The sequence below is a fragment of the Bos indicus genome, chromosome 5, assembly GCF_029378745.1.
Source record: "Bos indicus isolate NIAB-ARS_2022 breed Sahiwal x Tharparkar chromosome 5, NIAB-ARS_B.indTharparkar_mat_pri_1.0, whole genome shotgun sequence".
Taxonomy (NCBI): domain Eukaryota; kingdom Metazoa; phylum Chordata; class Mammalia; order Artiodactyla; family Bovidae; genus Bos; species Bos indicus.
In genome coordinates this window covers 104,864,033-104,879,341 of record NC_091764.1, presented here as the reverse complement: position 1 = coordinate 104,879,341, position 15,309 = coordinate 104,864,033, and the positions used below count along the sequence as shown (strand labels likewise).

General features: G+C 51.2%; 1 protein-coding gene across 1 annotated transcript in view; it reads right to left on the bottom strand.

The window, feature by feature from the left end:
- Positions 1-3,330: 3,330 nt before the first annotated feature.
- The window catches only part of VWF (von Willebrand factor), a 124,922-nt gene continuing 112,943 nt past the window's right edge, over positions 3,331-15,309 (bottom strand). Inside the window, exons 46-52 of the mRNA XM_070790261.1 lie at positions 14,575-14,615; positions 13,981-14,097; positions 8,683-8,781; positions 7,886-8,014; positions 7,343-7,382; positions 4,128-4,225; positions 3,331-3,648 (exon numbers count right to left, since the gene is read on the bottom strand). Coding sequence (XP_070646362.1) covers positions 3,460-3,648; positions 4,128-4,225; positions 7,343-7,382; positions 7,886-8,014; positions 8,683-8,781; positions 13,981-14,097; positions 14,575-14,615 — 713 coding nt within the window. The 3' untranslated portion in view covers positions 3,331-3,459. The remainder of the gene's footprint in view (positions 3,649-4,127; positions 4,226-7,342; positions 7,383-7,885; positions 8,015-8,682; positions 8,782-13,980; positions 14,098-14,574; positions 14,616-15,309) is intronic.

The following is a 15,309-nucleotide window of genomic DNA, read 5'->3' as shown; positions in this document are numbered from 1 at the left end:
CACAGACAAGCGTGGGACCCCTGAGCTTGGAGTCCCAGGACAGGGCACTCTTGGGCTGAACAAAGGGCTTTCATGTCAGGGATCATAGACTGAAATCATGTCTGCCTGTCTAGCCAGAAGACAGGGATCTGCTCTGCGAAGCCCCCTCCAGGTTCACCCGGGGTCACCAATCTCAAGGGTAGGAATAGGGATGCCCTCTCCTTCACTCCCAGCTCCCTCTCCGTCCTACAAGATTCTAGATGCTCAAGACCAGGTCCATGCAAGGGAGACTCACCATGCAGCCCCGAGGTGGTGGCCATGGAGCGGGCGCACTGGACCCGAAACCCCGACTGTCCCGCGGCTGCGCTAGCGTCTGCACTGGCTTATTCAGCCGCCGGGCTAATTCCATCTCGGCTCAGCTCCGTCTGGACGTGCCCGCCCCTGCCTGCTGCTGCTGTCTCCTCCCCCATCCCTCGCTGGGCCACCCGGCCTCCTCCGGCTGCTGCGCCCTGGGCGCACCGGCCGCTAGTCGCGCCACGTGAAGGAATAAGCGCGTTCCCGCCAGCGGGTTGAGTCTGGGTCACGCTCGGGTTAATGAAGCTGAGGGGCCAGACCGTAAGACTGCGGCTCTCCCTGCCCTGGGCGCTGCCTCCTAACCTGGTTCGGGTGTGAGCATTCAGCAGGATTATCTCTTGAACCGTCTGCCTGATTAGTTTCCAATCCCGCCCAGAAACCCTGCTTCCCACCGCCCTGTCGCTGATCGCCTGGGTGGGGGTGGGTGCTTCCCCGCACACCTGCCTGCACTGTACCCGCCACCAACTGTCCCCCACCTTTCTCGAGACTAAAAGGAGCAAAATTGGAGGAATCTCGCCCCAGGGACAGGAAGAGGAGCTGCAAGTGGTAAGGGGAGGGGCAGGTTTTAGAAAAGCTTCCCAGGGAGACTGTGGGACCAGTTGAGAAAACAGATGTTGAAAGCTCGATCCTAGGAAAAAAGAGGAGCTCAATCTCTCTGGAATGGCTTTGGTACCTAGCCATGGGCAAGGGGATGGAAAAGAAGACCTCCAAAGGGCCATTCTGCATGATGAAATCTACAATTCCAAGATGCCCCTAAGGTAAGCGAGTGCATTAATATCAGGGACCCAGACAATGAAAAGGTATTATGTTAACACATATGTCAAGTTGGCTCTGTATGACCACAGACTTTCCCATCTCCCATGCTGATAAGGTGGGCTGGTGGGACTGCTCGCCACTTTATGCACGCATGTTCAGTCACGACGTCATATCTTACCCTTTTGGAATCCCATGGACTATAGTCCATCAGGCTCCTTGGTCCATGGGATTTTTCAGGCAAGAATACTGGAGTGGGTTTCCATTTCCTCCTCCAGGGGATCTTCCTGACCCAGGGATCAAACCTACATCTCCTTCACTGAAGGCGGATTCTTTATTGCTGAGCTACTGGGGAAGCCCCTCCCTACTTTGTACATTATATCAGTTGATGATGAACCTGAGACAGTAAAGGGAGTCGGGAGCTGAGCAGAAGGAAAACCAGAAACAGCATGTGCCCACCCCAGCCCATCCCTGGCGGGCTATGTCCTGGCTGCCAGGAGTAATCAAGGCTGATATGGATACAGACATCCACTCCCTCAGCACCCTTCTCAGAGCCTTCCCCAAAAGAATGAGTTCTAACAACCATTCTATGTTTAACCTCCTGTGTACCCATTTCACAGATGAGGAGACTGCAGTGTAAAGGTCAGGCCCCATATCTCTGAGGGCTGAGCTCACTCCGGAGTCTGTGCTCTAACACTTGGATCCTGACTCCTTTCTCTCCCAGACACGCCCTTCACTCACTTCCGGGAACCCTTCCGTATGTGTTTCCAATGCCAGGAGGCCTGGAAACACTTCCACCTTGGTTCATCTCTTCTCTCTCTCCACATACTCCCTGAGACTCTTCCTCAGATTCTCACTTTGGGGTACTGTCCCATCTGGTCTGAGGGTGACAAGACAGAGAGTCCTGGGAGAAGACTCTTGAGAGTCCCTTGGACCGCAAGAAGATCAAACCAGTCAATCCTAAAGGAAACCAACCCTGAATATTCTTTGGAAGGACTGATGCTGAAGCTGAAACTTCAATACTTTGGCCACCTGATGTGGAGCCAACTCATTAGAAAAGACCCTGATGCTGGGAAGGATTGAGGGCAGGAGGAGAAGGAGGTAACAGAGGGTGAGATGGTTGGATGGCATCACCAACTCAATGGACATGAGTCTGAGCAAACTCCAGGCAATGGTGAAGGACAGGGAAACCTGGCGTGCTGCAGTCCATGGGGTCAAAAAGAGTCAGACACAACTGAGCAACTGAACAGCAAGAGCTGGGACCAGAGGCAGATCCACCTTGGAAAGCGTGTAGAGTGGGAGAGCTCCTGGTTCACATCCCACTATGTTTCTCCTTCAGCATCCTATTTACCCTGCTCCCTGACGTTTTTTTTTAAATCAAAACATGCAATTTTTCAAGTTTAGCTTTTTCCTTGGTAGCGAATCGTCCTGTCAGTAAATACGAGGAGAACTCGGGCTATGGGAGCACTGGGAAATTGGCACCCCCTGTTGAAGAAGTAGCCTCCCACTGAGTTTCTTGGAGCCCCATGCCACCAACAGCACCTCGGTCCTGGGGTGGAGCATCAGGCGATCAGTCAGGAGAGAGACAGCTATTAATAATTCTCTGGCCCCGGATCTGCTTTCCCACAGAGACCTTAGAGACTACTCAAAGTTGGAGGTGGGGTGATGATGGATAGAGGGTGACAGCCTTTGAATTATTGAGCAGTTATATAAAACTTCTCTCCATTCCTCCTTCCCTCTACCTGGCTAAAACTCCCCACCAACGCGACTCAACGCAACTCATGCCATTTGCCTCCAACGTTATCTTCCCTGGAGGTTCTTATCCAGCGGAAGCAGAAAGGCCTAAAAATGCAGCCCTCCCCGGTTCCGGTGAGATCAAGGCTGAATCTGTCAGGACTAGATTCATGTGGCTCTGCTGGACCAGCCCGAGGGTTCTTGCCCAGGTGTCTAGGTCCTTGGGTTCTGAACCTGGCCTTGCCACCCAGCAGCTGTGTGACCTTGGGCAAGTCACTCACGCTCTCTGAGCTACCTTCATCCTCGGTGAAGGGGCCGGAGAGGGCAGTGGATGAGATGATGTCTAAATCCTTCCCAGCTTCATTGTCCAGTGGCTGCACTGAGTACAGTCTCTCTCGGGGTGAAAAGGATCTGGTGTGAAAGCCTGGGCTCCCTCTCCACTCCCCAGCCCCCACCTCAGCACCCGGCTCAGAGCAGCCCAGCCATCTCAACCTGGATGAACCACCAGCCTTTGACGAGAGGATAGATTGGCCTTTATTGTGAGCCCGGGAAGGTCCGGGAGTAGAGTGCGCATGCGCGGAGCAGAGATCGCCGAGCCTAGCGGGAGGCAGCGGGTGTCCGTGGCGGGCGGGCAGCGCGTCACGGGCTGCATTTCCTGGAGGAGCACTGGCACTGCAGGGCGTTGAGGACCACATGGTGGATGATGGAGCCGTTGGTGCAGCGCAGGGGCACTGGCATGGGCTCCGTGCGCGTCGGCGAGCAGCAGGAACACTGGTCCTGCACATCCTCCGTGTCGATGGAGTACAGGGCTTTGCTGGTGCATCTTCCCTGCAGCGGGAAAGAGAGAGGCAGCGACGCGGGTGATAGAGAGTCCCAGGGTGGGGAGGGCTCTGGGGCAGCCGGCTTCTTGCACCTGCCCTCCTCCAGGCCTGGCCTCGGCCAGAGGAACCCAGGACAGCCAGGCAGTGTGTCTGAAAGGCCTCCCCTAATTGGAACTCTCACACCCAGCCCTGTAGCTGCAATTTCTATGCATGTTTGATGGATCTCCGGGGAAGGCAGCTCCCGTGTTCCATAAGTAACCCTCCATTCTCCTCAAAGGAAGCTTTGAATCATTGCTGATTTTTTTTAATCTTCTGGGGTCAAAATTTCTCAGTTAACTTCAATAAAACATTTGCTTTCAAAAGGAAAAAAATGTCCCTAGTTTCTTTCACATCTCCTCCCTGTGAACTTCCCAGATCTTTTCACAATGTATCTCAAGAGAGGTGTTCGAATGAAGAGACCCGTCCTCTGAGCAGAGGACCCCTTACCTGGCAGTAGTGAATGTCCACTTCATCTTCAGATTTGCAGTCTCCCACCTTGATGGACTTCACCCTGGCTGTGATGTCCTTGCACTCAGGCTCCTCACCTACAGGGCAAGTGAGAGATGGGACCTGTTCTCCCGTTCAACACTGTCCACTCCAGTTCCCTTATTCACTAGACATAGGTCAGTTTCACAGTAACCAGGTCACCACAGCCAGCTACAGAGAGGGCAAGTCAGTGATCCTGGTTCCCCTCAGCTTCTCCTGCTAAGTCGCTTCAGTCGTGTCCTACTCTTTGCAACCCCACAGACTGCGGCTCACCAGGCTCTTCTGTCCATGTGATTTCCCAGGCAAGAATACTAGAGTGGGTTGTCATTCCCTTCTCCGGGGTGTTTTCCTGACCCAGAGATCGAACCTGCATCTCCTGCATTGGCAGGCAGGTTCTTAACCACTAGCACCACCTAAAGCCCAGCTTCTCCTGACCCTTCACAACCAGAGATAAAGATATCACTGGGTTGAACTCACTTAATGGCACAATTCTAACTGCAAGAGGAACCTAGATTCACCGTGCTTTGGTGATGTCGATGGATAAGACTTACTTTTATACAACTGTAGACTCTAAAAGCCATAATGATCAGAGCAAGCCTCTTGCGGTTATAATTCTGCATGTGTGCTGAGTTGCTCAGTTGTGTCCAACTCTGTGACCCCATGGACTATGGCCTGCCAGCCTCCTCTGTTCATGGAGTTTCCCAGGCAAGAATAGTGGAGAGGGTTGCCAGTTTCTTCTCCAGAGGATTTTCCCCACCCAGGGATCAAAACTGCATCTCCTCCGTCTCCAGCACTGCAGGCGGATTCCCGCCTGGGCAGCCTGCTTATACTATACCCAGAAGTGAACGGGCAATGAGTATCCAATAAATGCAATTAATATCTATCCATCCCCGCAAATGTCATTGTCTCCCTAGGGACTGAGAAGATCCTTGCGGCCCCTATGGAATCTTTTGCTTTGAGTATAGCCATCTCCTGGTCGCAGGCATGGGTTTCCTTACCACACAGGGGTTAAAAGCATTCAGCTTTGAATCTCTCCTTGCACCACTGATAATTCTAGGATTCAATGTCAGCTCACTGTTGCCTGTCCAAACACTGGGAGTTTTCCATTCCTGGATGGCTCCAAATCTAATTCAACTTGAAATACATATTAGCCAGACTCCCAATTTCCAAATAATTTCATTTGAAAGCAAAAGCCTGCCAACCACATTAAGAGGGTGAATGAGGAAAACATATTGAAGCCAACACACAGTTGATTTAAATCCCCGAGCCTGGCTTATTTTCCTTATGGAGGGTTCCCGTCTCCTGAAAGCACTGAAGCCTCCGTTTGGCCTCATTGCCGCTGCTACTGCTAAGTCGCTTCAGTCGTGTCCAACTCTGTGCGACCCCATAGACGGCAGCCCACCAGGCTCCCCCGTCCCTGGGATTCTCCAGGCAAGAACACTGGAGTGGGTTGCCATTTCCTTCTCCAATGCATGAAAGTGAAAAGTGAGAGTGAAGTTGCTCAGTCGTGTCCGACTCTTAGGGACCCCATGGACTGCAGCCTACCAGGCTCCTCCGTCCGTGGGATTTTCCAGGCGAGAGTACTGGAGTGGGGTGCCAGTGCCTTCTCCTGCCTCATTGCTACTTTTGCAGATAACAGCCTTGGCCAGATTGCCCCTGCAGCACACCTAGAGAAAAATGCGTCTCTTCCTGGATGGTTTCCTGATCTCAGCCATGCAGACAGGAATCACAGAGAGAGATGCTCTCAGAGTGTGTCCCCTCAGTCTGCAGCTTGGTTACAGCAACTCCAGGGACTGTCAGAGGGAGCCATCAGGAGAAGAACAAATGACTGACCACTGAAGGTATTCATGCTTTCACTCTTTCTTTCTTTTCCCCAGGGGCTTCCCTGGTGGCTCAGATGGTAAAGAATCCGCCTGCAATGCAGGAGACCAGGTTCGATCCCTGGGTCAGAAAGATCCCCTAGAGAAGGGAATGGCTACCCACTCCAGTATTCTTGCCTAGAGAATTACATGGACAGCGGAGCCTGGTGAGCTATAGTCCATGGGGTTGCAAAGAGTCGGACACAACTGAGCAACTCTTTGCTTTCTCTACCTCCAAATAAACATGGGAACATGGACCCAGGAATCCAAAAACAAACAAACAAAAAGCTAACTAAACTAAAAAACAAAGAATATTAGTCCAGACAAGTAATTCTATACCCAGAGTATACAGCACTAACTTTGGGATTCTGAGAAGTACATGTGCTCATGGAAACAAGAACATGCGGTGAGATGCTTTCTGATGAGCTGACTGGAGCTCCGTCTCCAAAGCTGCTGCGGTAACTACTGGGGGACCAACCTGTGCAACACAGTGCAAGGTCAGGAAAAGCCAAGGACTTCCCTGGTGGCCCAGTGGCAAAGAATCTGCCTGCCAACACAGGGGATACAGGCTCGATCCCTAGTCCAGGAAGATCCCACATGCTTCGGGGCGTCTAAGCCCATGCACCATGACTACGGAGCAAGTGCGCTCGAGAGCCCATGCTCAGCAACAAGAGAAGCCACCACAACCAGGAGCTTGTCCACCACAACTAAAGGTAGCCCCGGCCTCCACAACTAGAGAAAGCCTGGCCACCGCAACGAAGACACAGTGCAGCCGAAAGTAAAATTAATTAATTTTAAAAAAGAACAGGCAAGAGTGAAGGAGAGGAGATTAATAAAACTGGTTAATGAGACCAGCCTTATCAGTCCTTAAGAAGACTGTGTTTCTCTGCAGCCCCACAGCCAGCTTCTTGCTTCCCCTTCTCTCTGGGGATACTCAAAGAATAGAGGTGTATTGAGTGTCTCATCTGTTGAGATCATAAATCAAGGTGCCTCGTCCTCAAGGAGCTTCACTGGCAGAGAGAAGACATTCTCTTGTGATAGGACTGTGACCAACCCAAGACCCGGTGAGGAGAAAGGCAAGTAACAGGCTAGTGATTGCCAGGAGTCTGGAAGAAGGAAGAAGAGACTGGTTTACAGGCATCTGAAAGGGGGCTTGAATAGGGGGCAGTCCAAGGACATGCGAGGCAGGGTGGCAGTCCCCTGCAGAATGGAATGCAATGACTGCGCTATCTTTCTAGAACAAAGTTCACTTCGAGGAACATCCCCTGGACTTAATCTGATGGGTTTCAAGGGACAGTCTATTGGTAACGTACTTACATGTGTCACAGCACGTGCCAGGGATTTTCATGATTTCCCCCTAAGAAAACAGCAAAGTCCCAAGTTAGGCACAAATAGTACATAGCGGACACTTTCTGTCATTCCTGCCTCTGGACTCACAGCCCTGAGCCCAAGTCCCCAGAAGTGAATGGACTGTCCCATCACAAAGGTGAGCAGACTGACCACCCCGCCCGGTCAGGCTGAAACAGTCCTGATTATTCTGAATTCTCTTCCAGTTGAGAGTCTCCGGGACTGTCATTCCCAGGGGGGACCATCAATTAGTTTGGCCTCTCACCTCCCCATTCAAGGATCACAGATCCAATCTCCCCCAAGGGGAGGTATTTTCTTAGAGCATCATAGAGAGTTTCATCTCTCTATCAGGCTTTGATTTTGTAATTTTGTTGATTTTTAAACTAGGCTGGGGTTCTCCTTGAACACTGGGAATCATGGCAGAGCTGAACTGCCATTCAAAAGAACCTTCTTTTTTCAGTCATAGATGGAGCCAGTCGAGAGGAAAGCAGGGCCCGGGCTCCGACGGCTCACCCCCTCAGCCAGGCATTTGTGTTCGTTGAAGGGCGGGCAGCTCATGACCCTCTTCTCCCAAATGAACTCTCCTCTCTTGTTGACTTTGCAGAAGTGACTGTCACAGCCATCCTGGAGTGTCTCATCACGCTGAAAGGAAAGAGAGGACGTGCGTTGAGCACATCTGAAGGCAGCTTGGGTTTCACAGCCACTTCAAATAGTGACCTTGACTCCCTGGAGTTGTTGAGACAACGTGGGGGACCATAGAACAAGAATGAGGCAGGTGCAGTCCGGTTTTGCAACCTGTTTACTGGGAACAGGGCTGTATGAAGGCAGGGAATCCCTAAACTCTTCTGACCACATAACAGCATGAAGAATTAAGACACAGTGGAGGTAAACTGGTCAATCAATAGCTGAACTAGAGCTGAGTGCCTCTGATGGAGAGATGAGTGAACTAGGTGCCTGTCTCACCAGCCCATCCTAACTTTCACAGATCGGCATCTCTGGCACCTGACTGCCTACCCAGTCTCAGAGATAATCAAGGCTGGAGAAAATCTTAGAGGTCAACCAACTCTCAATCATGGGGGCCCACACCAACTATCCCCTTGTCGAGGAAAGTGACAAAATAACTAAATCAAAGAGAAAATCCTGTACCTTCTAAAGGTTATCCATCTTTTCTTTATAAAAAATCAGAAATAGGTATGAAAAGAAGTCAATATTGACCCAAACTTTGCCCCCTCCTTCTTGAAGAAAAGATCCCCAAGAAGGGAAGCAGACGATGATCTGAGGGGACAGTCTTGACGTCCACTTGCCCCCACCTTCAGCATCATGATCTGTCCCCCTCGTAGCTGAATGGTGCACGCCGTAGGCAGGCATCTCCCACAGCATTCGCCCTGGAGCTTCTCTTCCATGTAACCCTGGAACCAGGAGAAAATGCAGCCTCTGTGAACCTCCCCTGAAGACCCCGCTCATAAGTAAGCCAAACTGTAAATGATTTCATCATACCCAGCCGCTCCAACCAGAAATCTGGGGGTCATCCTCGTCCCTGCTCTCTTTTGCTCATCCCCTGCCTCGCCCCTCACCCACACATCACCAGATCTTGCCAAAAAATGCATCTTGAACTCATCCACTGCTTATCATTCCAAGGTCCTCTGTCATCACCTAGTCCACGCAATCATCATCCACCACTGGACTTTGTCACAGCGGAAACTGTCTTCCTGCCTCCATCCCTTACCTTTACGGTAGGGGAAAAGGCTGTAGCTTCCAGACCACAGGATTTCACGGTTTTACAAAAATGCCCCCAAATCTGGGAGACCACACAGGGTAACCAACTTTTTATTTTTGCAAAGAATTTTCAAACATGTTAACCAAATAAGAAGCAAAAAGCGATCATCAGTTGTCTCATCATTGCATTAAAATTAAAGCTCTTTCATCTTTCCCCACCATGCCAAAAGGGGCTCCCCTGGTGGCTCAGACAGCAAAGAATCTGCCTGCCATGCGGGAGAACCACATCCCTGAGTCGGGAAGATCCCTTGGAGAAGGGAATGGCAACCCACTCCAATATTCTCGCCTGGCGCATTCCATGGACAGAGGAGCCTGGCGGGCTACACTCCATGGGGTCGCAAAGAGTCGGACACGACTGAACAACTAACACTTTCACATCATGCCAAAAGAAAAAAAAAAAAAACAGGAAGAACAAAACTCAGCAAAATTTTTAAAGAATACATTTAGCTATATGAAAGCCAATGACGGTGTCATTTTTTTCATTTTGCTACATTTAGTAATGACCACTTAGAGACTCATTCCTTGGGGTCCTGAGGTTTTTCTGCTGTGAATCTCTAGCAGGTCAGTCTGGAGTCCCGGGCAGAAGACCTGACTGTCTCACAGGGCTCCCATGTTGATTGCACAGAGACTGAAGGCTCCTAACCAGCAGGGAGGTGAGGAGTCTGTGAGTGTGCACTGAACCCATCAGGGAGGCTATAGAGAAAGCCAGTGAGGACTGAGCTTCCAGCAGAACAGGGCGACTGGATGGGCCCCGGCTACACACACATGCTTGGAAGGACACTGTTGACGTTTGAGGCCATAGGGTGAGCTTTAGCTGTGTTTTCAAAATCACACGATTCCTGAAGGTGTGGACCGTGATGAATGGGAGAGGAAGAGAGATGGGAAAAGCAGCATGAATGCATGCAACTGGTTATTATCAGAAAGAGGAAATAAAATGGGGTTGACGTCAGACAGGATTTCATAGGAGCCTGGATTGGGGCATTTTCTAGTGAGTGCCAGAAGAGACTAGGAAATACCCTCTACTCGGCCCAAAATCTTTACAGGAGACATGAGGGATGGGGGACAAATGGAGGAGGGGGTTGCAAAGTGAAGAGATGAGGCTGTGGAGGCTCCATCCACACCCCAGAGGGGCCAAGCGCATGGTGAAGCCAAGGACAAGGAAAGATGCGGGGCATCGTGGGAGGGAAAGGGACAGGAGGAGGTGGAGGATGGGGTGGGAGGTGAGAGGAGAGGGCAGTGATTTCAGAGGAGCAGTAGACGGGGGAAGGAGGGAGGGGAGGGGAGGGAGCAGGCTGACCTCACCCACAGGAGAGAGAAGAGACCCTGAGAGGCGAGAACACCAGTGCACAGGTGACAGGCGTGTCTGAGCGCTGCTGGGCTTCCGGCCAGTGCTGACCGGATACGCACTGCACAGCCAGCAGGTGGCCCAGGAGGTGGGCAGAGCTGACCGGGCTTTCACTGCGGCATCCAATCAGGAAGGGCCAGGCATCCCACCAACCACAGAACTCACAGGTCAGAGCAGCCAATGAGCCCTGCTCCCCTGTCCAGGGATGCCCCCCAGGCTCTTCTCACAGGTGTCTCCCCGCCCTTTTCACAAATTGTGTCGGCCACTCGAGGACCCCAGTCCTATCTCCCCACTGCCCTTACTCTATCTTCCTTTTCTCACCCTCTTTTTAAACTTTTTTCTCTTGTGAATACATTTATTAACATTGGTCCTATGCACGGTTTACAACTGATAATGAATAGTGAATATGGGCTTCCCAGGTGGCGCTAGTTGTAAAGAAAACCCGCCTGCCAATGCGGGAGACATAAGACACACAGGTTCGATCCCTGGGTCGGGAAGATCCCCTGGAGGAGGGCATGGCAACCCACTCCAGTATTCTTGCCTGGAGAATCCCATGGACAGAGGAGCCTGGAGAGTCACAGTCCACGGGGTCGCAGAGTCAAACACAACTGAAGCGACTTAGCACATTCGCAGTGATAATAAAATATTTTAAACCTTGCACTTGAAACTATGTGGGTTATTTTCAAGTCTCCTTTCATATTGATTTCTAACATAATTCCACAGTGTTAAGAGAACAGAGTCTGTATGATTTCAATACCTTTAGACTATGAAATTTTTGCACCTTGTTTTATGTCCCTGGATATGTTCCAGTGTCTCCTGGTTTATGGTCTATGGGAACTTGAACAGAATTTTGTATCCTGCTGTTGTGTGAAAACTGTATAAAACTTAATTATGTTGAATTGGTTCATAGCGCTTTTCAGGTCTACTGTATCCTTCTACTTCTCTGTCTATTCATTCTAGTAATTTTTGAGAGTTTGATGTTGAAACTCCAACTAAAAGCCTTAATTTATCTACTTTTAAAAATAATTGCAATATCTAGTAGAACTATTTTTAAAAGCCTTTAAAAAAGAGAAACTACTTTTATTTTTTGAAAAGCCACTGCCCTTACTCTTGCTGATCTGCCAGTCTGTCCCCATTCCCACTTCTGGGTGGTCACTGATGAAGGTCAATCGAAGGCCATGCTCCTCCGGGAGGCCTTCTCAATGTTCCCGGTCAGGGTCATGTCTCTTCCCCTTGCCTTCCTTTGTCTCTACCAGCAAAACCACCGGCACAGACCATCAGCTGCTGGGCCCCTTGAGGCATAAGCATCGTCTACCCTGGAGGAGACAGAGGGCCCACGTTTCTGGTGATGCTAACAGTCCCATCTGACATTTGCAGTTCAACCAGGCTGACCTAAACTTGACCCAGCACAGCTCCCCACGTGCAGGAGGCCTCCCGGAGGTCCAGGGAAGGATGCTGAGCGAGAAGGGGCATATGAGGCAGAGCTCAGCAAAGACTGAAAGACACACCGCAGAGCTACTCTCCAGGATCTTAAGGGGGAGGAAGTGAGTTTACTGCCCTGTGTGTGTGTGTGTGTGTGTGTGTGTGTGTGATTTGCTTGGTCGCTCAGTTGTGTCTGACTCTTTGCGACCCTATGGACTGTGGCCTTCCAGGCTCCTCTGTTCATGGGATTCTCCAGGCAAGAACACGGGTTGCCATTGCCTTCTCCGGGGGATCTTCCCCATCCAAGGATTAAAACCGCTATCTCCTGCCCTGGGAGGCGGATTCTTTACCATCTGAGCCACCAGGGAAGCCCGCACTGCCCTGGGGAGATGCAATTTTGGAGAAGAGGAGGAGTACACAGACCAAAGTGAGCTGTGGATTTAAAAATATTTAGAAACCTATGTCTAGACTGGATTCTAAAACAGGGTATCTAAAAAAAAACTGGTTATCTATGGATGCAGAGGAGGTGACTGTGCCACCCTCTGACCACCAGAGGGCGCCAGTAAAGAGCATGCTCATCCCCCTGACCGCTTCCTGCAGGACAGTGGGTGCGAACCTCTCTCTCCTGGCATTGATTGTAATTCCATCCACATTCAGGTGAAGGGGTGCCACAGACTTCAGACAGCATCATTCCTTCCTATATTCAAGCCCAAATGTATCAGGGGAGTTGTCTCACACACACACACACTCACACACACACACACACTTGCACTGGAAACCCTAAAACAACTGGGATTTTAAATTTTAAAAAAGTAAAAACACGTATTTCGGTCCCTTCTTCCTAACTGAGGCAAGGATGTTCTATTTGAGCCATTCTATCAGAAACAATGTGTATCCTATTCCCTTCACTCCCTTGGAGCCTCACACAGCGCCCAGGTGCAGAACACAGCCTGTCCTCAAGAGTGCTGACCACACGGGCTCCAGCGTTCCTCATCCCTCGCCCCATCGCACCTCCCCTCTGGCCAGTGCATTGCTCCTCTGATGAGAGACTCCTCTCCAGGAACCGTCCAGCCCCTACCCACTGCTCCACCACCTAAAAGAGTGGTTACATTATGTATTCTGTGCATCCAGCTCACAACAAACTCATCTGACCAACTGTATTTTCTAGGACAGCAGGAGCCCCAGATGCAGGGGGCAGCCTGCAGAAGAAGCCAGGGTATCCTCCTCAGCACTGGTGCAGCTCTGTGCGGGGGAGGAAGGGTTTGCTAAGAGTCGTGATTAGACCAGTGAAGTGCATGCTCTCCTCTACTCCACTAGAAATGAGTATTCCACATCCCTGATCCCACCTGCAGAGGTATTCAAAGCAAATACCATCATCGTGACCTGGCAGAAACGGGGTGAACTATTTTAGACCACCCCAGTGTCCAACAGAGCTTCCCTGGCGGCTCTGTGGTACACACTCTGCCTGAAATGCTAGAGACCTGGGTTCGATCCCTGGGTCAGGAAGATCCCCTGGAGAAGGAAATGGCAGCCCACTCCAGTATTCTTGCCTGGAGAATCCCATAGACAGAGGAGCCTGGCAGGGTGCAGTCCATGGGGTCACAAAGAGTCGGACAACAATGTGCAATAATAAAAGTACACTTTGAGGCAGGTCCGCTCCAGAGAACGTTGTGTAGAAATCTGCACATAGCAAGTGTCTGATAAATAATTGTGGGCTAACTGGTAACTGTCGGATAAATATTTGACTGATTTTTAATGCTTTCAAAGATCAGTAATTATGTTACTTAAAATGTTGCCTAAAAAAGAATACAGAATTGTGAATATGGTCTCAGCCTTGCAAATACACTAAAAGAATGTTTAAAATGTACAAAACTAAATTATAATTATTTCTGAGAAATGCAATCTGGGTAGGTGACTTTTAGTCCCCTCCTGACAGTTGTCAGATACTGGACAGAATCAGAAAATCATGAAAGTTTTTATTTAAAGATCCTAGTGAGGTCCCATTGCCTGGGTCCTAAAAGTGCCCAGCTGACCCCCCGGTCCCCCCAGCCGCAGCCTCTCTTACCGCAGGGCAGGCCTGGCAGGTGGTCTTCCTGCACTCCAGCTTGAATCCAGAGATGACCCCTGCCTGGACGTGGCAGCGGCAGGTCATGCATGCGTCAACCATCACAGTCTTCCCAGGCTGGAACCAGGGGGGACCAGGGTCAGGCCTCCTGGCACCCTGGTCCCCCAACCCCTGACCGCCCTCAGCCCCATGAGCCATCTGCCTGAGGTGTGGGGCCCAGCTGCTCAAAGCTGCTAGGAGCCATCATCACCCCAATTCTCCTCCGGTCCCCAGAGGCCACTCCTTCCCCCACCCTCCCCCCTCAAGGATGGCAGTGGTGAGAGTGAGGGCTTTCCCTGGGGCAGAAGAAGAGGGGACAGACACATCTCCTGTGCCTGGGGGCTGGGGGACCGGGAGATGAGCGCTAGAAGGCGAAGGCGGGACCCAGGCCCTGGAGAGTTGGGGCTTCCCCTCCAGGATGCCTGGGAAGCCCTAGGAGCAAGGAAAGTGTGGGTGGAGCAGGTCGCCCCGGGCCCTGTATTTGCACTTTCAGATGCTGCCCACCCTCCACACAGCCCCTGTCCCTGCCCCCCTGGGGAGAACGCATCAGCTCACCCCGATGATGGTGCCGTTGAGGACGCAAGCCTGCACGGGCTCTGGGGAGAGACAGGCGCAGGGCATGAGTGATCAGAACACACCTGCTGGAGACCTGCAACCCGGCTGCTCCGCTGGGCTGGGCCTCTCTGCTCCACCTTCCAGTCCTTCCCTCCACCCCGCAAAGCACTGTGGGTCTCCTGCCTACGTGGCCACACTGACCCCAGGCCCCTCAAGGATGGGCAGCTGCCTACTCCCCACCCTCCAGCCCCCTGGAGCCTTGGAGGGGAGGGTGCTTGTTTAAGTGATTCACATTGATGGGGCAAGAGAGAGGGTGCTGTGCTTGTGAAGGAATGAAAATCTGCTTTGGAAACTAAGTCCCATGATAAAATCACACAAAGAATTCAGGGTAGCCGGTGGTGAGAGTTGTTTGCTATTGCTGCTGCTATTGGTTGTTTGGCTGATTGTTTGGTTGAGTGCTTGGTTTGTTGTTTGCTTGGTTGATGGTTGGTTGGTTGATTGGTTGATTGGTTGATTGGTTGCTTGGTTGATGGTTGGTTGGTTGATTGGTTGTTTGGTTGATTGGTTGCTTGGTTGCTTGGTTGGTGGGGTTAGGAGATGGACAGCTGGAATACATTCTTCAGAAGAACAATGGAGAAGGTATTTGTAGAATCAGAGAAGCCTGGATCCAATCCCAGTTCTACCACTCAGGTGAGCAAATGGCGGTATCACAGTACTCACTGTGATCGTCATGGG